At 44.0% G+C, this 23,123-nt stretch overlaps 9 protein-coding genes across 9 annotated transcripts; 4 read left to right on the top strand and 5 right to left on the bottom strand.

Moving 5' to 3' along the window:
- Positions 1 to 4: 4 nt before the first annotated feature.
- Positions 5 to 2,564, top strand: I203_101833 (uncharacterized protein; the record flags this gene model as incomplete). Its single annotated transcript, XM_019146341.1, has 10 exons — positions 5 to 304; positions 372 to 1,015; positions 1,153 to 1,210; positions 1,318 to 1,564; positions 1,644 to 1,730; positions 1,794 to 1,896; positions 1,962 to 2,064; positions 2,132 to 2,189; positions 2,253 to 2,369; positions 2,449 to 2,564. The coding sequence occupies 10 exons, from the start codon at positions 5 to 7 to the stop codon at positions 2,562 to 2,564; spliced, it is 1,833 nt and encodes a 610-aa protein (XP_019003874.1).
- A 365-nt stretch (positions 2,565 to 2,929) lies between these two features.
- Positions 2,930 to 5,922, top strand: I203_101834 (uncharacterized protein; the record flags this gene model as incomplete). Its single annotated transcript, XM_019146342.1, has 5 exons — positions 2,930 to 3,220; positions 3,294 to 4,205; positions 4,299 to 4,577; positions 4,670 to 5,658; positions 5,793 to 5,922. 5 exons carry the CDS (start codon positions 2,930 to 2,932, stop codon positions 5,920 to 5,922), a joined length of 2,601 nt encoding a protein of 866 aa, XP_019003875.1.
- A 535-nt stretch (positions 5,923 to 6,457) lies between these two features.
- On the bottom strand, positions 6,458 to 8,798 carry I203_101835 (uncharacterized protein; the record flags this gene model as incomplete). Its single annotated transcript, XM_065516966.1, has 12 exons — positions 6,458 to 6,591; positions 6,686 to 6,767; positions 6,852 to 6,859; positions 6,925 to 6,944; positions 7,010 to 7,676; positions 7,771 to 7,792; positions 7,873 to 7,908; positions 7,989 to 8,050; positions 8,120 to 8,302; positions 8,413 to 8,485; positions 8,572 to 8,579; positions 8,660 to 8,798. 12 exons carry the CDS (start codon positions 8,796 to 8,798, stop codon positions 6,458 to 6,460), a joined length of 1,434 nt encoding a protein of 477 aa, XP_065373784.1.
- A 373-nt stretch (positions 8,799 to 9,171) lies between these two features.
- On the top strand, positions 9,172 to 10,116 carry I203_101836 (uncharacterized protein; the record flags this gene model as incomplete). The annotated part of the gene is made up of 1 exon (XM_019146344.1): positions 9,172 to 10,116. The coding sequence occupies one exon, from the start codon at positions 9,172 to 9,174 to the stop codon at positions 10,114 to 10,116; it is 945 nt and encodes a 314-aa protein (XP_019003877.1).
- Positions 10,117 to 10,404: 288 nt separating this feature from the next.
- I203_101837 (uncharacterized protein) lies at positions 10,405 to 13,327 on the top strand (the record flags this gene model as incomplete). The annotated part of the gene is made up of 18 exons (XM_019146345.2): positions 10,405 to 10,513; positions 10,596 to 10,712; positions 10,777 to 10,816; positions 10,924 to 11,077; positions 11,133 to 11,229; positions 11,285 to 11,365; positions 11,476 to 11,583; positions 11,643 to 11,728; positions 11,792 to 11,827; positions 11,916 to 12,224; positions 12,282 to 12,310; positions 12,366 to 12,390; positions 12,443 to 12,577; positions 12,646 to 12,714; positions 12,799 to 12,855; positions 12,953 to 12,992; positions 13,082 to 13,203; positions 13,262 to 13,327. 18 exons carry the CDS (start codon positions 10,405 to 10,407, stop codon positions 13,325 to 13,327), a joined length of 1,680 nt encoding a protein of 559 aa, XP_019003878.2.
- Positions 13,328 to 13,479: 152 nt separating this feature from the next.
- Positions 13,480 to 16,325, bottom strand: I203_101838 (uncharacterized protein; the record flags this gene model as incomplete). Its single annotated transcript, XM_065516967.1, has 13 exons — positions 13,480 to 13,870; positions 13,993 to 14,190; positions 14,260 to 14,335; positions 14,456 to 14,552; positions 14,662 to 14,735; positions 14,834 to 14,844; positions 14,924 to 15,109; positions 15,193 to 15,236; positions 15,301 to 15,344; positions 15,404 to 15,432; positions 15,502 to 15,542; positions 15,632 to 15,696; positions 15,926 to 16,325. 13 exons carry the CDS (start codon positions 16,323 to 16,325, stop codon positions 13,480 to 13,482), a joined length of 1,656 nt encoding a protein of 551 aa, XP_065373785.1.
- Positions 16,326 to 17,203: 878 nt separating this feature from the next.
- Positions 17,204 to 17,944, bottom strand: I203_101839 (uncharacterized protein; the record flags this gene model as incomplete). The annotated part of the gene is made up of 1 exon (XM_019146348.1): positions 17,204 to 17,944. The coding sequence occupies one exon, from the start codon at positions 17,942 to 17,944 to the stop codon at positions 17,204 to 17,206; it is 741 nt and encodes a 246-aa protein (XP_019003881.1).
- A 36-nt stretch (positions 17,945 to 17,980) lies between these two features.
- I203_101840 (uncharacterized protein) lies at positions 17,981 to 20,464 on the bottom strand (the record flags this gene model as incomplete). The annotated part of the gene is made up of 2 exons (XM_019146349.1): positions 17,981 to 20,258; positions 20,328 to 20,464. The coding sequence occupies 2 exons, from the start codon at positions 20,462 to 20,464 to the stop codon at positions 17,981 to 17,983; spliced, it is 2,415 nt and encodes an 804-aa protein (XP_019003882.1).
- Positions 20,465 to 21,091: 627 nt separating this feature from the next.
- Positions 21,092 to 22,779, bottom strand: I203_101841 (uncharacterized protein; the record flags this gene model as incomplete). The annotated part of the gene is made up of 6 exons (XM_019146350.1): positions 21,092 to 21,380; positions 21,441 to 21,571; positions 21,685 to 21,971; positions 22,041 to 22,152; positions 22,232 to 22,487; positions 22,565 to 22,779. 6 exons carry the CDS (start codon positions 22,777 to 22,779, stop codon positions 21,092 to 21,094), a joined length of 1,290 nt encoding a protein of 429 aa, XP_019003883.1.
- Between the last annotated feature and the right edge of the window lie 344 nt (positions 22,780 to 23,123).

A 23,123-nucleotide genomic window follows, 5' to 3' on the forward strand; every position in this document is an offset into this window, starting at 1 on the left:
GACCATGCCCTCTTCACTTTCTCCTAATATTAAAAACAAAGGTAAACAGAAAACTCCCCTACCGCTGGTGGAAGAAGGAGGTGGATCACCAACATTAAGCATCTCAAGCTCTGAAGACGATTTGGTAGTCCAACAGCAGGATCGGTTCGAGACACAGCGAGATGAAGACGTCAGTGATATAGACGACCTGGCAGACGAGCAAGTAGGTCTGCTGGGTGAGAGGAGTTTGCGCTCGAACATAGATACGCTAGTCGTAGATGATGGGAAGCGGAGGAAGGGAAGGGTGAAGATTCTAGGAGTAGAGGTGAGTGTTTGCATATGAGCTTGCATAGTTCAATGGCTTGAGGTCTCATGCTGACATCCTGAACAAGCTACCCAAACCACTCCTCTACCTCCTGTCCGTTCCCCTAATTCTCCTCCTCTTCACCCTCTTCTCTCCCAGCTCGTCACCTTACCATTCCATACCGATCCTATCTAACGGTACACATCCATACCACCCCACCGTCCTTTTAATCTCCCTAGACGGCTTTCGACCTTCGTACCTCACCTCGCACGTTGACCTCCTACCGAACTTAGTGGGTTTGGCACAGAGGAGTGATGGGATCAGGGCAGAATCGATGAAACCCGTCTTCCCCACATTGACATTTCCCAATCACTGGAGTCTCATGACGGGTTTGCATCCAGAATCACACGGGATTGTAGCGAATAAATTTTGGGATCCGATGTTCGTTGGCGAGGCAATAACTTCTAGAGCAGATATGGGTATATCGGATATCGAACTGAGACATATGAGCAAGGATAGAGACATAAATGATATAGATGATATAGATATGATGGACGATAGAAACAGTGAAAAGATGACAGGTGGTGCCAACGTCAAGAAGGATGAAAGTGATGTAGGATCGCAATTCGTGTATACCGAAGAAGATAAGAGCTGGAATTCGAATTGGTGGTGGGGTGAACCCCTTTGGAGTGCTGTGGAGAGGGCTAAGCAGAAAAGTGCTGTCATCATGTGGTAAGTGGTTATAATTTGAAGGATACCAGACATATACTCTTTGATCTGCTAAGTTGTTCTGAGGTCATCCATGCAAGTCTATGAGCAAATTAAAAGTAAGAAGAGTATTGACTAATGGTCATCTTGTCATATTTTAGGCCAGGCCCTCCGGTAACCTCGAAAGGTATCTCACCATCGTATTTTGTCCCATACCGAGTAAGCAAGATCTTCGCTTCCACGCATTGCTGTTTGGCTATACCAGACACCATACACTCATTCTCATTATCATGAACCAACGTTGACTCTTTGGGTGATTTTTACAGCAACTCTCACCTTCCAATAAAGTCACCCAGATCTTATCTTATCTCGATCTCGATATCAAAGAAAGACCGCAATTCATCGCATCGTACTTCCCGGAGATTGATCAATCGGGACATCGTGGTGGACCAAACTCGAAGGGTGTGAATCATAGTCTTTCGCTATGTGATGAGATGATCGGAGAACTGCTGCATGGACTAGAAGTGAGAAATCTGGATGATATAGTGAATGTGGTCATCGTTTCTGACCATGGTGAGCTGAGTTCCGGTCTCTGAACGAAATCTCTCAGCTTGCTCGACATATTGACTGATCATGGATTGTTTTGGTAAAGGCATGGCGGAGACAAGTAACGACCGGATAATCTATTTGGATGATATCCTAGGTGAACAAGGTGTAGATGTGATCGAACATAAGGACGGTGAGCTACGACCTAGCTGGTTATAGACTGTTCATTTGTGCTAATCAACTATATCCAACATAGGTTGGCCTTCAGTCGGTTTGAGGTTCAAGGAAGGTGTCGACACGCAGTATTACCTTGATATCCTGCTTGAAGCTGCTAAATCTTCGAACGGTACCTTTGCAGTGTGAGTTGGTTGACACATAAGTATATGTGCAAATTTGCTCCTCAGCTGATCATCTACGCGATAAGATACACCCACGAGACCATGCCTGAAAGATGGCATTTCAATCACGGACACAGAATCGCCCCTATCTATGTCGTTCCTACCATAGGCTGGGCGATCACTGATCATGTGAGTCTCACTGTTCTTATATTTACCATCATCACTAACAATTTTCTGTATACTTTTCTGTCGATAGCACGAACATGAAGTTTTGTTTCAGGGCGATTATCAGCCAAAGGGTAATCATGGTTATGGTTAGTTATGTCTGTACGATGGAATGCCTTGACCTCTGAGAGCTGATGAGGCAACCCTCTTAGATAATTTGTTTCCCGAGATGCAAGCAATCTTCTTTGCCAAGGGACCGTTTGTCAAGTCAATCAAGAAGAAAGCTTCATCGGAAGTGTATGAATCGACTAAGCCGCCTATATTGAAGAGTACGTGAAGAGCCTCGGCTCGTCAACTATGTTGATCAGTTATCTTTGCTAACTTATTTCTGCCATACTGCATGTATAGGTTTCCCAAATTTGGAGATATTTTCGCTTGTCACGAGGTTGATAGGGTTATCACCATCTTTCGAACCTGCCCATAATGGCACCATAGGGTTTTGGGATAGATATTTTGGGTCGTAGCAGCATGCATGCATACGTGTCTCTTGTCCCTCATTCCTTCTCACGATGAATGGATGACTCGGAAGTAAACAGAGAATATGATGGTCGTGTGATCGATTTTTGGTGGAGTTGTGATGATGTGATTTGATAACAGCCAGATAACGGTAAACGTTTACGGTTTAACTTCACACCGGCCTTGACCCCAAGTTTCATCCCAAGTCACCCCAATTCACGTAACAGTTTGTATACATGCTCATGCTCATGCTCATGCTCATGCTTGCTTGTATCTGTCCATCTATGTCAACATCGGGTGTTGCCTGTTGATTGCTTATCAATTCTTGCTAAACTGTGTATACCCACGACTCAGCGACTTGTCACACCGCCTGATGACCAAACAAGATCACCAGCATCGACCTTTACGTTCCACTTCGACCTCACGACATAATCATATCAAATCCAGCTCAAGTATCGCTCCATCTCATTCCAGCATACCATTCAGAGGATCGTTCGCCAACCTATTCTCACTTCTAGGGCTGTCTAGTACATTGAAGAGATCGGAAGGCGACGAGGATGACGAGGACGAGGAAGATGTAACGGATGGTGAGGTCGATGAGGATGGTGGAGAGCAGAGTGCAGGTGGTGGGATAGATGAAGAATCACTTATGTGGGATGCTCAGGTGAGTATAGACATCTAATAGCCATAGCTTGATGTATGGATCGCAGACTGATGATGGTATGACCGCGATATAGACCGCGTTGATATCTCACCATCCAGAACTAGCTATCAAAATTTACACTCAAGCTGCTCTACCGCCCTTCTGCTCAGCTTCCGCATGTCTCGCATTGGGTAACTTATTGATCAGAGGATCGACACTGATGGAGCATGAGGATCACGATCTCCACAATCATTCTCACGGTCAGGTCCAACATCGAAATGGCCGTGATCTTGAAAATGAACGTGAGAAAGTGCAAGTTTTAGCCAGCCATTCGACGATAACAACAAGAATCTACAGTAAATTCTTCGGATCCTCCTCCTCCTCCTTTTTTTCATCCCAAGCGAATATCACCCTACGACCCACACCTCCCAGACGACCTACCTTGGATCTAGTAGCTTCGGGGTGGCAGATACCGAAGGATGGGAAGAGGGCAGTGAGGGACGTCAGGTCGATGGGAATTGCTGGAGCGTGGTTTGTCTTAGGGTTGAGCTGGTTGGTACAGGAGGAATCGGAAAGAGAGAAGAAGCAGGTGAATAAGAGACAACAACAGCAGATACCGCAATCTGTCAAGATCGTATCCACATTCACTTCGGATGGAACATTTCATAATGCCGAGCACGCCAGGGACAACTCGATAGGTGAAGAAGAGGTTTTATCGTTTGACCTTAAAGGCAAACTCAAGCACAGAAATGAAGATAGACTCAATCGTCAAACGACATCGGACACCATCACTAAAGTCGATCCCAGAGTTGAAAATACATTGTCAGATTCGGTCGATACCCTCTGTCCACCGAGATTAATCCCTAGTTCCAACTCTGGCCGGACCTCTGAGTCGACCGTCATAAGAACTCCTGGTGATGGTCTTGTAGATGATCCCTTCGAGCTTGAAAATGAGGACGTTGATATCGAAAGTACAGCTAGGAGATTGGAGGTTTTACAGACTATGGTGAGTTACACACCTATTAAAGACATCTCCATCTGATCGCATAATTCCTTAGTTGTCACATATCTAACTTTGACTGAACCATTTGTCATATAGTACGACCTGCTGCAACCACTCTTGAAACTCTATCGGCACGGTCACATCCAACCTCAAGACCCTGTATTCCTCCCACCTATATCCCTGCAGGCCCTTCCAAGTATCTTACGACCGCGAAATGAAACTGAAAAGGGAAGGAACGTATGGAAATTAGGTCACATTGTGGCTTTCAATATAGCTCTATTGGATATGATGAAACGGGAAGAGATGGAATCGGGAGCAGAGATGAAGGAAACACAAAGACTGAGAGGAAGTGTGGATATCATCCTTAATTATATCGTGAGTATATGACACAGTGTTTCGATCTTCTGTTGTCCCACTTATAGTCGTCAGATACCTTGCTTATTGATACGATGTGACGTTTTGCTCAGCTCGGTATGACATCTCACGATTTGGAAGCTGAAATTTACTTCAAGAATGTCGTCTCTCACCATCCGACGGGTTACGAAGTAGCCGACGATCTCATCAGACAAGCTGCTAAACGATTGGATATCATCACTTCCACACCTAAAGATGAGAATATCATGATGAAAGGGTTTCCATTCCCCGATACTCATCTTTCTCCCCCAAATAATTCATCATCATCATCATCTCGTCAGAAAAGATCTCCTCGAAAACCATCTTTGACCACTCATGGACGTAAACCATCCGCATCATCCATCACTTCCCTATCAGCTTCCAGAATACTCTCTACTCCTATCAAATCTTCAGCTTCGGTAGCTTCCTTAAGCTCAATCACGGATGAGAATTATCAACCTGTCACTGTGAGATTGAGCGAAAGAGACAGAGATGAAGATGAAGATGCCATGTCGACATTACGAAGAGTGCATGCCAAGTCGATGGCTGACCTGACCGAAGCATTCGCACAACAAGAAGAACATGAAGAAGAATCAGCAAGATATCCGTCACTTGATGGATGGAAATTATCACCTCCTATCGAAAATGATAGATACACTTCATCTCTATCACACCCGAATTCATCCGCTTGTGGCATTTCTCAACAATCCCCACGGACCATAATTCCTAATCAACACTATCAAGGTGTATCACCTGCCAATATCAACACCTTACGTCCGGTAGCTTCATCACCGCAATTCGGGACCTTGCGTGCTACTACCAAGGGTGATAGCTCGTCTAGACGTAAATTACCATTCGAACCTTCTTCCATACCAGAACATCAGATCAACCCTATCGATCCTGAACTAGCCAAAGCGGAATTATCCAGCGCTCTCACTAAACATGTCATATGTGGGGTATGTGAGATGCAAGGTGTGAATTTCCCGGAATGTAGGAGGTGCGGATTGACGTTTTGTTCGAGGGAATGTAGAGTTGGGGAAGATAAGGCTGGAAATGGGAAAAAGTGAGTTGCAAGTCATCCCTATTTTCCAAATTCGCCTAGATCCATTTCTTTGGTTCAGAATGTTATTACCGTGTGGAATTATGACTGGTAATATGGATTTGGCTGATCGGTCTGACTTGGTTCCTTTCAATTAGACACATATGCGGTTTATGGGAATCTAGGAAATTGTCATCTGACCCAGATGGCACAAACTCGTTAATTGGCAATAGTGATACAAGGCAATCAAAGACCCTACTCCCAGTAAGAGCGGCAAGGGTACATTAGTGATTTGTTGAGAATGGAAATTCAGATTATGGATCCGGCTTACGGAAGAAAGGAAGGGAGATGTTAATATTGTATTGCTGTAAATCTGTAAATATGTAGAACAAGGATGTATATGTAGTTCACCTTGTGATGGTTAAGATTATTCTGATTGGCAAAGCTTTCATATCCTTTATCAGATCATTTAGCTGCTGAATGAATTTTCATCAAAGATCATCGACTCGGACTAATAACCCAAGGATCAAAATGTAATCTAAGTTTCATAAAAAATATGATGCCTATCAACCAAAAGATAAACAACCACGAACGGTTCCCTGAAGACAACTTGTGTACTTGACTTGCAACACCGAATACATTTATTCCTATTACTTTCTCATGTCTGTGACCGTCGTCTACCACTCCCTAACGAGGGCATGTCCACCTGACTTCGCCCCAACCAACAGTCTTGAATCTCTTTCTTCGTGAACCGACCATCAATCCATCTACGAGATATTGCACACGATAGTATAGTACAGCACAGCACGATACTTGGCACTTTTTAGGTAAACAAGAAATTGACAACCTTGACACCCCAATTCTTAGTTGGCGGCTCCTCATAAGACACCTCCTCGTCGATAGGGATGTTGGAGTACATATCCAATTCGTCAATTTTCAGATGTCTAGGTCTCTTCACTATCCAATAACCCAATATCAACACTGAGAAAACAGGTATGGTGATGTAGGCAATGACGAAGTCGGATGGATTCCAATAGCCTTTGGTGAATACTTCCCAACCGTTGAAAATGATGATGATTGATGACCAGAAGATCTCCCAGTATGCCGGCCAGGGTTGAAGTCTGTTCCACTAACTAGGATATGAGACTTACACAATCACGATCAGCACTATGATTTGGTAGATCAGAATAAGGCAAAATGAAGGAGGATAGACTTACTGTAACGACTTTCGATCAATACCTTAAGCTGCTAGACCTTTCTTGAATCGCAAGTAGGTAATGGCGATAGTACCCCAAGTGATATAACCGATTCTGCGTAATAACCTCATGATTAATATAGATTGATGAGTTGTGATGAAAAGTGCGAAATCACTCACAAAGCATTCAAGTTAGATAACCAATTCAGTAGCGTCGAAGCACCTTTACTCAACGTCATGAATGACAAACCATAAAAAAGGGTCACAAAACTTAATGAAACGATCGGTAAACCTTTCTTAGTTGTTTTTGCTAATATACTTGGAGCGTATCCTCTAAGTGACAAACCATATAACATCCTACTAACCGAATACATGAGGGAACTACCAGCCGAAAAAGCAGAGGTGAGTACCGCAGCGTTGATTATGCTGGGTAAAGCTTTTATTCCAGCTCTTTGAAAAGCAATGACAAAAGGTGATGAGGCGGCTGTACCGGTTGATTGTAATAATGATGAATCGTTATATGGAACCAATAATCCAACCACGAATATCAATAGGATGTAAAAAATGGTAATTCTCCAGAACAATCTTTTGATAGCTTTCGTCAAAGCTACACGGGAGTTCTTCACTTCTGCTGCTGCCACTGCGATTGATTCTATCCCTGCGAATGATCCTGCCGCTTGAAGGAGGTTGGTAAAGAATCCTAAGAATTTCCCAAGATCACCTGCGAAATGGTATTCGGCAAATGCACCAGGATCTTTCCAATATCGAAATCCGATACGATCGTGGTTCGGACCTCCACCCAGGTCGACGACGATACCTGCGATGATCAGACCGATGACGAGAGCGACTGGCAACAGGGGCAAAATGAGGCAAAAAAAGGGATTAGCTGGTCATGTTGAGGGATTGACGAGCCACATTGAGGCTTGGGCTGATTCACTTACTCTTGATAAATGCGAAGAAAAACTAGAAGGGCGATTTAGAATATAAGTGAATTTGTCTATTACAAATTATGATGAGGAATTATGGTTCTTGAGTAGACTTACCTCGGATTCACCGAACCACCTTACACCGAAAAAGTTCTATTTACAAAATGAGTATAGGGAATCAGCGTATAGATCCTTCTTTTCGCTTCTCTGTCTCTGAAAACTGAATCCATAACGATAGCAGCAGCACCAAAACCGAGCGCTATCATATATCCAGCTTGATGTGGGATAGTAAAAGCTATTTATACCATTTCCAATCCTGGATCAGCTAAGACCCTGATCAGATCTACTGTACGGCACCACTCACATTGGTCCCAGTAAGAAATGAGGATAGACGCAGCGATGACTTCGGAAGATAAGAACAAGCAATATTGAAAACAAACTTGCCAACCGACTGCAAATCCAACTGAGGGATTCAACCATCTTTCGATGAAATGGATGTACCCTCCTGAGATGGGAGCGTAAACTGCCATTTCACCCACGCAGACCACTAAGACGTTGCGATGGCAAAGATTTAGCATGTAAAGTCACACCCGAGAGAGAACGATGGCTGAGGGTGAGGGTGAGGGGCCAAAAGTAGTATGAGAGGTGAGGACTTACACATTGAATAGGCAATCGAACCAGTCAATACAAAAGCCAATAATGAACCAACCGGTCCACCATGTGCGATAGTCTTTCACTACCTAGAAACAGGCCTGTACCGAGGGTTCCGGCAAGCGCGATCATCTGCATATGCCGTTGTTCCATCTTACGTTGTACACCATCATCTATAGTCATACAATTACAATCATCGTCAGCCCTTAGGTCAAACTCGACAGATGCCAGCATGAAGGCAAAGATGACTCACAAAGGTTGGTATGGACATCCACTCGAACATCGTCTTTAACGAATCCCAGATCTTCATCCACAGTTGTAGTCCCCCCACCGACAGGAAGAATCTTGTCGTCATCGTAGACGGGAGGAGATACGGGGGTGATCGTCGACATGTCTGTGTTGAATAAGGGTCTCCAATTCAGCGAATTGCTATAGATATCGATTACACTGAGAACGTTTAATGATCGGATGTCGAGATCTTAGAGGATGTCTAGGTTAGACCAGCAGAGTCGATTTAAATGGTCGACCCTCGAGGCCGACGGGCATATGGCACGCTTACTATGCTTATTTATAGATGACACCAGTCATTGGCCTCCTGGAAAGATATAAAAGCATCTCGTTCCCAGGCTCAGAAGGTAGTTGATTTGACCACTCACAGAAGAGCCCACTCAACTTGAACGTATCGAACAGGGGCATATCCTACGATCTCAGTCATCTCATTGTCAGTGTCATATAGCATTGATACTATCGTTCCATCTCATCGTGATGTCCTTCACCTCTTCAATCCTCATCACAGGCGGTACTTCAGGTCTAGGCTATTCAACAGCCTTGTCACTATCGAAATCCGAACCTGATACACTGATAATCATCGCGTCCCGATCCTCCTCCGACGCAGAGGAACGGATCAACTCAGAAGTAGGCAATAACAACGTCATCTACCTTCCACTCGATTCATCCACTCACGAGGGAGTCCGTATCTTCGTCAAAGCATACGAAGAAAAGTCTTTCCCACCTCTTAGAGCTTTGGTTCTCAATGCTGCTATTCAATTCGTCCATAAGATCCACTTCACTCCTGATGATTTAGAATCAATGTTCGCTGTAAATCACGTCAATCACACACTTCTCTTCTTTCTACTCTCAAGATATCTTACGGATGATGCCAGGATCATCGTGATATCCAGTTCGGGACATGATCCATCACTCAAAAGAGTTCCTCCTCCAACTTACGTATCGGCGGAAAAGGTGGCTCATCCGGAAACAGGCAAAAAGTGGAATACTCAAACAGAAGGATTTAGACGATATGGCTTATCGAAATTATGTAATCTTCTTTTCGCATATGCTTTGGACCGACGAGTCAAAGAACAAGGAAAGGAATGGATAGTGATAACTATGGAACCTGGAGTGATGGCTACCAATTTATTTAGATGGTCAAGTTGGTTTGGCTGGGTTATAGGTTTGAGAATCACGAGATGGTTTATTAAAGATATATTCACCACTGATTATGTCGCGAATACGTTGGTGAAAATGATTGTAGGAGATGAGTTTGGGAAGAAGGACAAGAGCGGGAAGTATTATACGGTTATTGATGCGCAGGAGATCCCGTCAAGTAAACAAAGTCACGAAGAGAAGTTACAAGATGACTTATGGGAATGGAGCGTTCAGGAGATTGCTAAGAATGATAATGAAGCTGAAGAGTTCAGACGATTGTAACTAGGTATGTCAGATTGCAATTGCAGGAGATGTATGTAGTTTGAGTTATTCGATATCGATGTATCGTGTATCGTCAGTCTGCTCCATTCGGCTCTTTGATTGCTCTCTCGATGTCGGAGATCACCGCCATCGCCCACTGACCGGGGGGCTGGGGCCCACATCTCTTTCTCAATCTGATAAACATCCACATCCGCTTGAGGTTCATTCCGTCACTCCCTCTCTTGCTTTCTGCCCGTTCTGAACAACTCAACATACACACCCACATCACAACGTGGGCCGGTCTCGTCGATGAGCGCATGGGCCACAGGCATCAGCCGTACAGCGGAGCAATACGAGCTCGTCCCGTCTGACCAACGACTGTCGGAGGATGATCAAGATGGTGGACATACCGGTGACGGTGGGTAGCCTCTTTCATTCGAGAGTTGACTTTTTGATTGATCATCGTTTGATGAACATTGCCTCGGCTATCAACAATGAAGTCATCTTCACAAGTAACCTCCCTGGACCTAGACCAACGGCCGCTCAGTGCATTAAATTGCGACACGTACCAGGCGAAGTACCATGGACCGCTTATGCAATTGCTCTTGTAGAGCTGGGTGAGCTGATCCCTTGTGATCGTCCAAGAAAAGGAGAACATAGCTTACAAGAGATGTATCATAGCCGAAAGAGCATCATACTACGGTGTAGGAGGGCTATTCCCGTGAGTATTCCACCGCTCTGATCTCCTATCAATATGATCAATCCGTGGTATCTCCAATCGTCACCGTCTTCTTAACCAGACCAATACTGACAATTTGTGTCCCAAAGAAATTTCGTGCAGCGTCCTCTTCCTGCTGGTGGTCCAGGAACAGGTGCTCCTCCTCCCAACTCTCAACTCACCCCGGGAGCATTGGGAATGGGTCTTCAAGTATCTACGGCTCTAAGCGTCATTTTCTCTCTACTGGCATATACCACTCCACTCGTGAGCTCCATTCCACTCCGAGCGCCGCTTTGGATATAGCTGATATGTATCGTAGCTGGGAGGCATCTTAGCAGATCTGAGATGGGGTAAATTCAAGACTATAGCTGTAGGAACTGGTATAGCAGGAGTCGCCCATGGACTGTCCGTGTATGGTGAGCCATCTGTGAAGCTGGGACAATCGTTGAAGTAGCTAATGACTATGATCAGCTGCTCTGCCGACCCTGCTCCAGAATGGTGGAGTCTTCGTACCGTTCTTACTTGGATTGTTGCTTCTAGGTGGATCAGCAGGTATGTCGAAACTCCAGGAATCGATTGGCCGTGATCTTATTTCCGTGTCTATCTTTTCCATGTTTCTGCTCGACCAAGATGGAATTCTGACTGATACTGTTGAGTTTCAGGCCTGATCAAAGCCAATATAGCGCCCATAATGGCCGAACAGTACAACCCTTCGACCGACTACGTCGAAACATTACCAAATGGTGAAAAAGTAATTATAGACAGAGAAGGTAAGCTGGGTGAAAAGGCAACACCCCATTCATAGCTTATACAGAAGCATGGCATATAGCAACGATTCAAAAGATCATGTCTGCGTATTACGGCTCAATCAATATCGGAGCATTCATAGCTATCTCATCTACTTTTGCTGAAAAAGTGAGTCATGTCCATCGATGATCTATTTGTATCTATGGGCAACGGACTGATGAGATTCCATAGTACGTCGGCTTCTGGCTAGCGTTTTTGATACCTTGTGTCCGTCATTTCCCATCGTCTCTGCCTACCCAACAGCTCGGAAATGCTGATGTATACCAACATAATGTAAATTCGGATTGACGTACAGTTAATATTTCTCATCATGCCATTCATCCTCTACCCAATTTACCCTAAGCTCGTCCCATCCCCTAAACCATCTTCATCAACTTTAATAGACACATACCACCAAGCCCGAACCTACTTTTCCTCATCCCAACATACACAGTACAAACTCGAAGAAGACGATTCGATCGAGCATGGCAATCATATTGATGAGCACGGATTCGGTAAAATCATCCAAGCTTGCAAGTTCTTTTCGTTCTTCGTCGTTTATAACATCGCAGATGGCGGGTTGAACGCGCTGTTAACCAGTCTGGCGGGTTCGATGACTACGAATGTAAGCTTTTGTTCACTCTTTTAGTAGAAGGTAGCTTATAGAATGGTAATCGTATAGGGTGTACCGAATGATTTTCTTGGACATGCGTGAGCTGTGATCTTACTTATTTTGATGAATCCTCAGCTCACAAAGATCAGGTAGAAATCCATTGATTATAGTCGTATCGGTAAGTCAGCTTACTGGAAGTACATCATCTGAAAGCTGATCATCCAAATTAGATACCACTACTAAATCGATATGTGTACCCTTATTTCGCTGCCAGAAGGATCGCCTTTGGGCCCGTCAAAAGGGTCCTAGTGGGATTTCTATTGGCTGCTGGTGGGATGGCGTGGGCAGCAATCATACAACATGTTGTGAGCTTCCGGCAGTGCTAGATCCAGAATAATGGAAAGTAAGCTGATACGTGTTGCATGATCCAAAGGTATATCAGACTTCGCCTTGTGGTTATCAAGCCACGACTTGTGAACAGGGAAGTGGAGTCTCACCTTTGGTAGGTTGTCATCTTTCCTTCGATCCCCGTGGGACCAGGACCGAAGAACCATCGCAGCGGACAAAGCTGAATGATTTCTTACAGAGTGCATGGCTGGTACTACCCTCTTTCATCTTATCAGGATTAAGCGAATCATTTGCTGTGAGTTCATCCTTCACTCCTTCGTCGAGCTCCCTATCATATCGAATGCATAATCAAGAAGTACTTTTCAACTGATATGGTTTGTTGATATGAATAGGTAGTAAGCGCAATGGAAATAGGATACATGTTATCACCTCGTAAGTTCAGTTCGCATTCAGCTAATCAAATCAAACTGTACATATAAGCTAATGATTTCATTGTTGGTGTGCTCATTGTCTTTAAAAAGCTTCTTTACGTTCGATCATCAACTCCCTATTCCTATTCACGCAGGCATTATCAGCTGCGTCGATATTGATTTTCTTACCAATTATGAAAGACCCATATCTCGTTTGGCCATTCGTGATTACCGTGAGTTGCTTGAGATTCGGTATTGAGCAAGGCTAATATAACTTATCTGAGAATATAGACGATCATAACGCTGACCGCTACTTGGTTCGTATGGAGGTTGTTCTCTCATTTAGATAATAGATAATTCGGCTTCTAACTGCACTGAGACTGGATCCATCACGCAATAAATACATCTATGTGATATTTTGGGTATATCGAATATGAATTACATCTATTGCATCCATTTACATCCGTGTTCACGTTTCATATCTTAAACTTTCCACTCTTCGAATACATCTATCGTCCATACTGTACATGCGGATGATCTCTTCCGTGATCTACCCCATGCTGATGCTGGGCATGACTACTAGGTAAAGGAATAGGGAATTCGGCACTTTCATTATTGTATACCGTATAATTACTCGCACTAGTTTGATTCCTCTTCAATCCTCCCGCCGTACCCATACCCGTAGATTTAGCTTCAGGGAACTGTGCAGTAGGATGCAACTGATGCTGTTGTTGGGCTCGATTTAATGAATCTGTGGAATCTGATTCTACAGGAGGTCTATATGCGTATCCTATATCCTGCTCAATCTCTACTTTGGGACCTTGTAGTGACTGAGAAGATTGATTAGGGTAGGAAGAGGGATCAACTTGGTAGATTGACATGTTATTCTGTGATTGATAGCTAGTCCATACAACATATCCAGATCAGAAAAACTCCATTTAGACGAAAATGATGAATTATGATACGGAAATGTGGTCATAGAACAATTACCACAAATGCGATAAAAAGAATGATTGACTCACCTGATATCATAAGGATTCGTATAACTCTGATGACCATTACCATTGCCATGATGTCTATGATTCAAGATTGGACTCCTCGCCTCTATATCATCATCTTCTTCAAGATTCACTGTTGGTCGATCTAGGTTGTTGTCGGTGGGTTGGTCCCATTCTTTGTTTACCGGATTTAGCGATACACCTCTAGAAGCAGCTTCCATCCTGTTTGATTGTCAGGTCAGCTACATATTCGAACCGAAACGAATGAAAACGAGAAAAAAATGAGCTTGCCTTCTTTTCCTCCATACATGGATCCTAGCTTGATCCATCTTTTTGTATATGTACCATGCTGCCCAGACGGTGACGACTGTCAACGAAACCAGCATAAGCTATGTTATTCGTATGTACAATTCCAGATAGTGAATGACCAATCCATGCCAGCAGAATTAATCACACAGATATGGAACGAAATGAAAGTTTCACTCACTAATTCCGAATATCAATACACCATGCGAGATCCATTTTTCTTTCGAACTGGTATCTTCATCATTCGCAAATATCACACCGAGGTATACGACGATGAGCTAAGATGTATGAATCCAATGGTCAATATCCAACACCTCGCAGGAAAAGATCGTTGGTCGATCTTGAGGGGTGAGGCAAGAATGAATATCGATTGAAATGGATACTCACTTGTTTAGGGAGAGTCAGAATGGTAGCTATGGTGAAAATCCAAAAACCAACCCCACAAGTCGCGAAAACAGCGGCTATAGATGCAAGACTTCTGAGTCAGCTTTGATTCTTATCACATAATATGACGGGGGATCTCTGGAGATGATATTGATCGAGGCACAGTTCAACTCACTCGAGAAGTGCCTATTGCATATTCAAACACCGTCCTCAGTCAAATCAGTATCTCTCCCTTCACTTCATCACTCTATTTCGACCCACTTACCCAGGAATAGCACTAAATCGAATAACGAAGATCATCCAAAACCCTCCTTCTCTAACCACATGAGCCATACAAGCATAATTGAAATTGTTCTTCTCGTATTTCGCAGCGGTGGATCTCAAACAATATTTGAAAGCGTAGAAATTTCCAATTTCACCTAATAATGTTCCTGCTGCTGTTATACCGAATCTGTAATTATCGAATATACAACTGATTAGCTTCTTTCCCTCTTCCATGATTATCGATCAATCGAGCCAAAGACAATTACCTACCCTACCCATAGACCCCAGACTACTCCTACTATAATCGCTAGTATCTATGCGTCCAACACACTCAGTATATGGTTCTTGGGTGATGGCCTGTTCTGATGAGGTACTCACTTCTTGACCGAACAGAGGTGGAAAGGACAGTACAAAGAAAATTGCTGTTCCGTAAAATTGTCAGCTTTCGACCATTTTCGTTCGCGAGCGATGACGAGCTGACCGATGGGTATTGTCCACCCTGCTGGCAAACTATCAGGAGAGCGATTAGCTTATGTCATATTTTTCGAGAAGCAAGGTGACAAAGCTAACTAGACTCACTCTTTAATCCAATTTGCGAATGGTGTCATCCAATCTACGATCTGTCACGCCAAGGCAGTCAGTATAGGTGTTTATCAATGTTTGTAATGATGAAAGGTTGGTTGCGAGATTGGGAGATTGGACGACTCACTTGATCATGATATAATGACATCAGGATGACCAAGACTGCAGCGATTACTAGGATGATATACCAGTCTATGGAAAAGAAGTGAGACCAAAGTCAGTCATCACTGTTTCTTGATAGTGCTACTGTCACCCCGTAAAATCGATCCCCTATCTTAATCCCCTATCGTCTACCATATTCTTCTTCTGACAACAATTGACATTCCGCCATTTCCACATGACTCTCAACACTCCCATCGTCTCAATTCTCCCACTAGTCTGCACGCTACTCAATCAGTCAATAGGAGGATATCACACTCACACCACCATTCCTTCCTTATCCAAAACCTCCAACCCGTCAATTTCTTCCAATCAAACATCCCCTTCTTCAGGAACTCCCTCTCGGCATCTTCATCCTCTTTCGTCCATCCTTCCGGATACTCTTTTCCCGCTCCACCAGTAGGAGCCAGCGCAGGGTGAGTGGATGACTCAGAGGCTGATCTAGTTAATCTTGTGGTAGGTCGTACATATGATGGGTCAGGCGATGACGACGCAGAGGGGATATAGGGATTATCAGAGACTGATAAGTGATTATTGTTCTGTCGGTCTTCTCGACGACGCTGATATTCTAGTTGATGCGTGTTACGCGGTGGTGAACGGTACGATGGCGGGTATGGGTGGGAGATCTCTGGATGCCCTGAGGAAGGGTGAGGTTGGTCCATTATCTTGCTCTACTATCACTACGATCTAGATGTTTCTTCAATTTTGCTTCGAACGCTTCGATAAAATTGATGACAGAGTACTTTCAAGAACAGCTAGAACCCAGTTGAGCAATCCAGCACGGATAGATCTTTCGTCGATGTTATGGTGATGGCTCGACTTGTATCGTTGTCAAGCTGTATGTCCGTGGTGTACTGTGTCGAATGACGTTTAAAGGATCTTTGATCAATTCGAATTCTCCTTTCATCCACCGTTGATACCTCTTGAATAACGGATGGTCAAAGCGTTGTGTCGTGTTTGGTGATTGTGATCGTCTGAGATGAGGGGCAATGATGAGTTATGATCTATCGAAACCCTCTGCTTATGATGTACGAGATGAAGTGATCTTTTATACACTAAGATGATGGCATGCTATGCAATGACAAGCAAGATGTAAGATAGCTGTGCTGTGAGTGAGTAGTAGTGGTTGATTTATGCATACCCGGTCAGTGGTGATGTGTTTCAGGTTGAACACTCGACAACATGTAACACGCGTCTCCCCGCATTCCTTTTCAGCCTAAAACGCGGGGTAGCGGGGCTCGTGCAGTCTTGGCAGGACTCGTATCAATCGAACAGAGCAACATTTCGTGCATGGTGGTATCATCTTTATACATGGCAGTATGTTAATCAGATGTGATATTTCTGTACAAGCGGGATCGAACGGCCCATAATTCATGATATAGATGTATGATACAAACAGTCAATGATTATTTCTTACATTCTGTTTTTTCTTTTAGTGGAAACCGTTCGGTCTCGATATACTGTAACCGAGATTATCTGAATCCTACCCATCATCTTCAATTCGAACTTTCCATGCAATTCTTCCCAACCTAGCTTTCCATCAACTGTCATATTTGAGTCTTTCAAGTTCGGCCAAAACCTCAACGATAGTAGGTCGTTTAGCAGGATCGTTATCGAGACATCTTCGCATGATATCCTCGAACACACCAGTGGTTTGTAAAGACGCATGAGGTCTGGGCATATTCCTATTTTCGATAGACCAGAGCAGAGTACCGAATCCATAGATATCCGCTCGTTTGTCGTATTCTGCACCTTGACAATTCTCGGGTGATCTTGCACATCCGGTCGTCCATCGTGATTCTAGATCGCATAGGACAGCGTGATTACCGTCGACCAGCATATTGTTGGCAGAGAGATCTTTGTGTAACATGTCTCGTTGGTGCAATTGGCAAAGAGCTCGAGCGATGTCGACAGCCCAGTTCATTTTGGTTTGTCGAGATGTTTCTATTGATCTATCGGTTATCCAATCCGAAAGGCTCTTGCCAAACTCCTTCGTAACAAGTTGATTATCTTGAGTTCTACCCATCACCTGTACCAATCCCGGAACCCCTCTAACACTGATCAGGTTATGCACTTCTTGAATCGTTCTTGGTGATTTTGCATGATGAACTTGCTCGTCATACTCAATCAAGGGAAGAGATTTGAAGATATCAGATTCGATGGTGAGTTGTACACCTTGATCCCTCTCAGCTTCGAAAGACCCATCATCGATCGGCACCAGTTCACCTTCTTCATTGCCCTGACAGCCGCTTCGACTAATAGCGAGCTCCGTCTCAGTCATCTTCTCTACTCTGTCGCCGACGTCAGGAGCTGCTTGTCAAGGAACGAAAGGTAAATCTGCTCTTTGGTTGATGACTCGATCGGAAAATGTGTCTGGGATCCTGATGATTTCGTAGAATATTCCGTTGTAAGAGATGAGAGCGCCTTTGTCGTTATACAACCAGTTCCGCCAAGGCAATCGCTGAGGTCCGTCAATTTGGTATACAGTCTTTTCTTCGTCTCCGCCATCTGTTTTGACCTTAAAACCATGGTCGACATCTGCTAGATTGAGTTTGGGCGGGATAGCTTCTCGAGGTTCGTATCCTTCAGGGAATAATGAACTAGTTTGAGGGAGTCTCCAGAGCTCGTAAACGACTTGATCGATAGTCGGTCTTTCCTTACGGTTAACAGCAAGACATCTTGACATGATCTCTTTGAGAATACCAGTACATTCGAGAGTTCTATGAGGTCTAGCGGAATTCTTGTTCTCAATTAACCACAACAAAACACCCAATGCGTAGATATCCGCACTTTTCTCTTTGATAGTACAAAAATCTTGAGCATATTCGGGTGGTAGTATATCCAAAGTTGTAGGTTCAGATTCCAAATCGCATATGATAGCGTGATCATCCTTAAGCAAGATATTTTGATCAGCCAAATCATTGTGGACGATGTTCTTTTGATGAAGATTTGATAAACCTAAAGCGATGTCGACTACCCATTGGTATTTCCATTCTTGAGGTACCTTCTTCCCAATATCGTTGATCCAATCCAATAATGTTTGATCACCGTATTTCGAGGTAACTATCTTGCCATCGGTAGTTCGACCGAGTAATTGGACCACGTATGAATCACCTTGAATTGAGATAAGGTTCTTCAATTCGTTGATCGATCTTGGTTTTTTAACGTGGTGAATGTTCGGATCGACTTCGATGATAGGAAGAGATTTAAAGATATCGGATTGGATGGCCAATTGAGAAGATTCAACATCTTTCCTGGGGTCAAAAGTACCATCTTCATCTGGAAGGGGATGACAGTTTTCATCGATATTATAGGTCTTTCGTCGTTCGTGTACTTCCTGCGAGGTCAGATGTTCGACTGAGTTCCCGTTGATCGTCACCCCAGGAGAGTCTGACACGGGCAACGGTCCTCCATGGTTAAGGATTCGATCGGAAAGAGTGTCGGGCACTCGACGAATTTCGTAGAATGTGCCTTTGAGATTCACTACCGCGCCAGTATGAGTGTACCACCATGAGCTGGGATCCGGAATGAGAGCTGGACCAGACGGGGTACCGTCAATGGTGGAGGTGTCGGTGCCACATGTGGTAAGATTGGTGATAGAATTTTCATTCGGGAAGAGAGACCTAGTCTGCGGAAGTCGTCGAAGTTCCTCGATTATCTGATCCAAAGTAGGTCTATCATCTGGATCATCCGCCATACATCTTGACATCAAATCCGCAAATACACCCGTACATTCAAGTTTCCTATGAGGTCTAGGCATGTTTCTATTCTCAATTGACCATAACAAAGTTCCTAAACCATAGATATCCATCTTAGCGTTGAAATCCTTGATGAGACCTTGGGCAAGCTCGGGGGGAATGAGAAGATCGGTATGAGGACCTGATTCTAAATCGCACAAGATAGCGTGATCATGATCGTATAAGACGTTATTGGTAGTCAGGTCGCCATGGAGGATTCCGAGCTTGTGTAAGTTCTGTAAAGGCAAGACGATATCGACGACCCATTGGTATTTCCATTCTTGAGGAAGTTGGACCTTTGCACCGTCGACGAAGGGTCCCATGTTCCAGCTGGTGAGATCTTGACCATATCTCAAAGTGACAACTCTACCTTCTTCAGCCCTTCCTACTAACTGTATCAAGTGTGGCACACCTCGGACTGTGATCAAGTTTTTTACTTCTCTGAGAGACCTTGGAAGTTTTACGTGATGGATGGAAGGATCAACTTTGACAATAGGAAGTGATTTGAATTCCTCTGTTTCGATGGCAAGTCGAGTATCTTCTAGACCTTGTGGATGAACTAAACTCCCATCCGCATTCTCGACTACTTCTCCCTTCTTGCCAACTTCCCTCTTCTTAGCTCTTACTTGGACAAGGGTCAGCTCTTCAACCTTGTCACCGATAATGAGCAATCCAGGAGCAGTGGTCGAAGGTAAGATGCCAAAATCGTCTTCGCTCATCAATTGATCGGAAAGAGTGTTGGGGACTCTTCGAACTTCGTAGAAGGTATCGTTGTATATCATGATACCACCTCGGGTGTTTGTGATCCATGAGTCGCATAATGGCCAATCTGGAGGGGCATGTTGTATATAAGGATCTCTATTTGCAAAATTAGAAATTTTCGTCAGTTGGAAAAGGTACAATTGAGAAATATCGCAAACCACTTACTCGATATTGTCATTTTCAGTCATGCTGGTATCGTGCCCTTGATCTTTCACTTGTGTATGTTGTTGTAACTCATCAGTCGTGAGGTGAATTTTGGGAGGTTGGGGTTCCGAAATTGAGCTGAAGGTGACAGTCGACATACTTAGTGATCAGCACTTGGCGTATCTATCGTTACATATCAAGTAAACAGATGAGACTCGACCACCCACTCTGTCATCATATTTATCCCGATTAGTCGATGATCAGTTGGGTATGGGAGTGTTCACCTGAATCCTTTAGGAAGATTGATACGGAGGATGCTAGGAGCCCAAATAGCTGACAGAAGAAGAAGTACAAATTTAAAGGTGTGTCAAGAAGAAGAAAAAGTGGCGAGAACTCGAGGTTGAAAATTGAACAAACGATTGATTCTTGAGAACTCGAGATTTTTTCCAAGCTGATTCCATCTTGTACACATCGTACAGCATGATGATCCCGCTTTGACCGTTGAGTTGACAGGCCTCTCTAGGTCCGGCCGAGAGGAAAGAGACAAACAACCAACACGACCTGCTCCGAGAGGAGGTATGTGCTCAGGCTAAAAGAGTTGATGGTGACCATCAGACACGCTTTGACAACCGCGCATCGACCATGCGGTAGATCTCGAGACTAAGTGATGGCCGATGATGTCAGTGTGTGCATAATGTATCAGCAAATACACGGTCCGCTCTCTGCAGAAAGACGCACATCACGGCTCTGTCACTGACATGTTATTCAACAATGCATCTTCCCCATCAATCATCCTTCAAACCCTTCTCAAAATCCATCAATCCCCACAAAGCCACTTTCGTATCTTTACCTCCACTCGCCAACCATCTTTCTTTAGGTATTGTGTCAGTATCTTCTTCATCTTCATCATCACTATCATCATCCTCCTCTATATCTATAGTAGATTGGTCTTCTGTGTCTTGTACCCTCTGAGTGTGATTGACAGGATTTGCAAAAGACAAAGTATGTACTGTTTCGCGATGAGATGAGAGTGAACCGAGCGGTTTGAATGATTCTGCGGAAAACAAGCGGATCCTACAATGCACCATCCATTAAGCCAATCATAACTTTCTGGGAGAAGATAGCTGAACTCACTTCCCATCCCATCCTCCCACAGCTACTACCTTGCCACTTGCATTAACAGCTACAGAGGAATTACCGATCGACTTCATTCCATATTCTTTCATTATACTTTGATCGTCTAGATCCAGCTTATCCTGTATGACCTATAATCCAAAGGCATGATTAGTATATGATTACCCCCTCCATAATTCTGTAAACATATCTATGCATCATGACGATATTGTCAAAATGAGGACATGACTAGACCGTTACTTACCTTTCCGAAATCATATCTTACCAATCTATGATCTGCCGAGACTGTCCACCCATACCTTCCAAATCTATCCACGTCCATGCCCATAACCGCCTCATTATGACCCTTTCCTCTCCAAACCATCTTCCACGGATTATCATCAGGTGTTTGTGACATCCTAGCATCGAATACAACATCTATCGATTGGGTCGAAGATATGAATAGTTCGACTCGACCATCTTCGTAACCTATACTCAAGGTGACTTGGGAAGTTGCAGGGTTAAGTCGAAGATGAATTGACATGACCAGACCTATTTGAAGTAGATATCAGCTTACTCCGACTTGGCACCATCTGCCAGATCAGGCAGGGCAGAGCTTACCCGAACGAGCCTGATCGGGTACTACTGTATCATCCGACAGGGGTGTAACTTTTGGAAGGTAATTCACTGAAGCGTGTATACGCCTCATTGATGGAAGATGAAATATATCGACCTATCCAATTGATCATTGAAGATACATCAGCTCATACCCTTCGCGATGGTGACGAAAACGAGATTGTAAGCTGACTCACAAGCTCAGAATCCAGTAAACTAGGTACAGCCATCAACGCTTCTGTCTCTTTGCCTTTGCCTTTTGGATTCACTTCATCATGATTGTCCACAGTGGACGGTGATAAAGGTAATAAAGAGAATCTGCAGAAATTCGATGTATTCGTCGGCAAACTCTTAACCACCTCCAGACCCTTCTTCTGGGTATTACCTATACCGAAGGAGATATATGGTTTCTTGAGAGTTTGATGAAAATGGATGATATTATCTCTCCCATGACTACCCAATACTCCGTTGATCAGCTTGGTCATATTTCTTCCTCTAGAAGTGAGGTATGTACATGAATGTGAATGTACCTTATCAATCCACCTTGCCATTCTTCCAATCCCAATATACCTCCTTCATGAGCTTTCCAATACCCTACCACTCTTCTTACTTTCAGATCTAGTATGCTTATATACCCATCTTGATCGCCCGAGTATAAGAGGGTGTTCGAAGGGTTGAAGTGGACTGAAGAGATTGGGGAGTGATGAGAGCGTAACAAATGAAATGGCGGGGGAGGAGAGGGCATCTAGATGTAGGCAGAAGGTATGGTCTGACCGACTGTCTGATTTGGCGGTAATTACTGGGTTGTGGATGTGCGATGAGATCAGACATGTGCAGGACAAAGCACAAAGGACAACCAAAGTTGAAGCTGATGTTCTTGTCTCGATTGATCCGTCGGAATGACGATGATGAATGATAAGCAGAAATGGAGATGGGAGGGCACTCCGTGAGGTCAAGTATGACGAAGGGTACTCGGGTAGGTAACTCCATTCGAGTGGAAGAGATCAGATTCCAGTGATATAACATAATGACAATTTCAATCCCCGAGTACGTCAAGTAGAATCCCTCTTCTCACTTGTCATGTCATTA

The sequence above is a fragment of the Kwoniella mangroviensis genome (genome assembly GCF_000507465.2).
Source record: "Kwoniella mangroviensis CBS 8507 chromosome 1 map unlocalized Ctg01, whole genome shotgun sequence".
NCBI lineage: Eukaryota > Fungi > Basidiomycota > Tremellomycetes > Tremellales > Cryptococcaceae > Kwoniella > Kwoniella mangrovensis.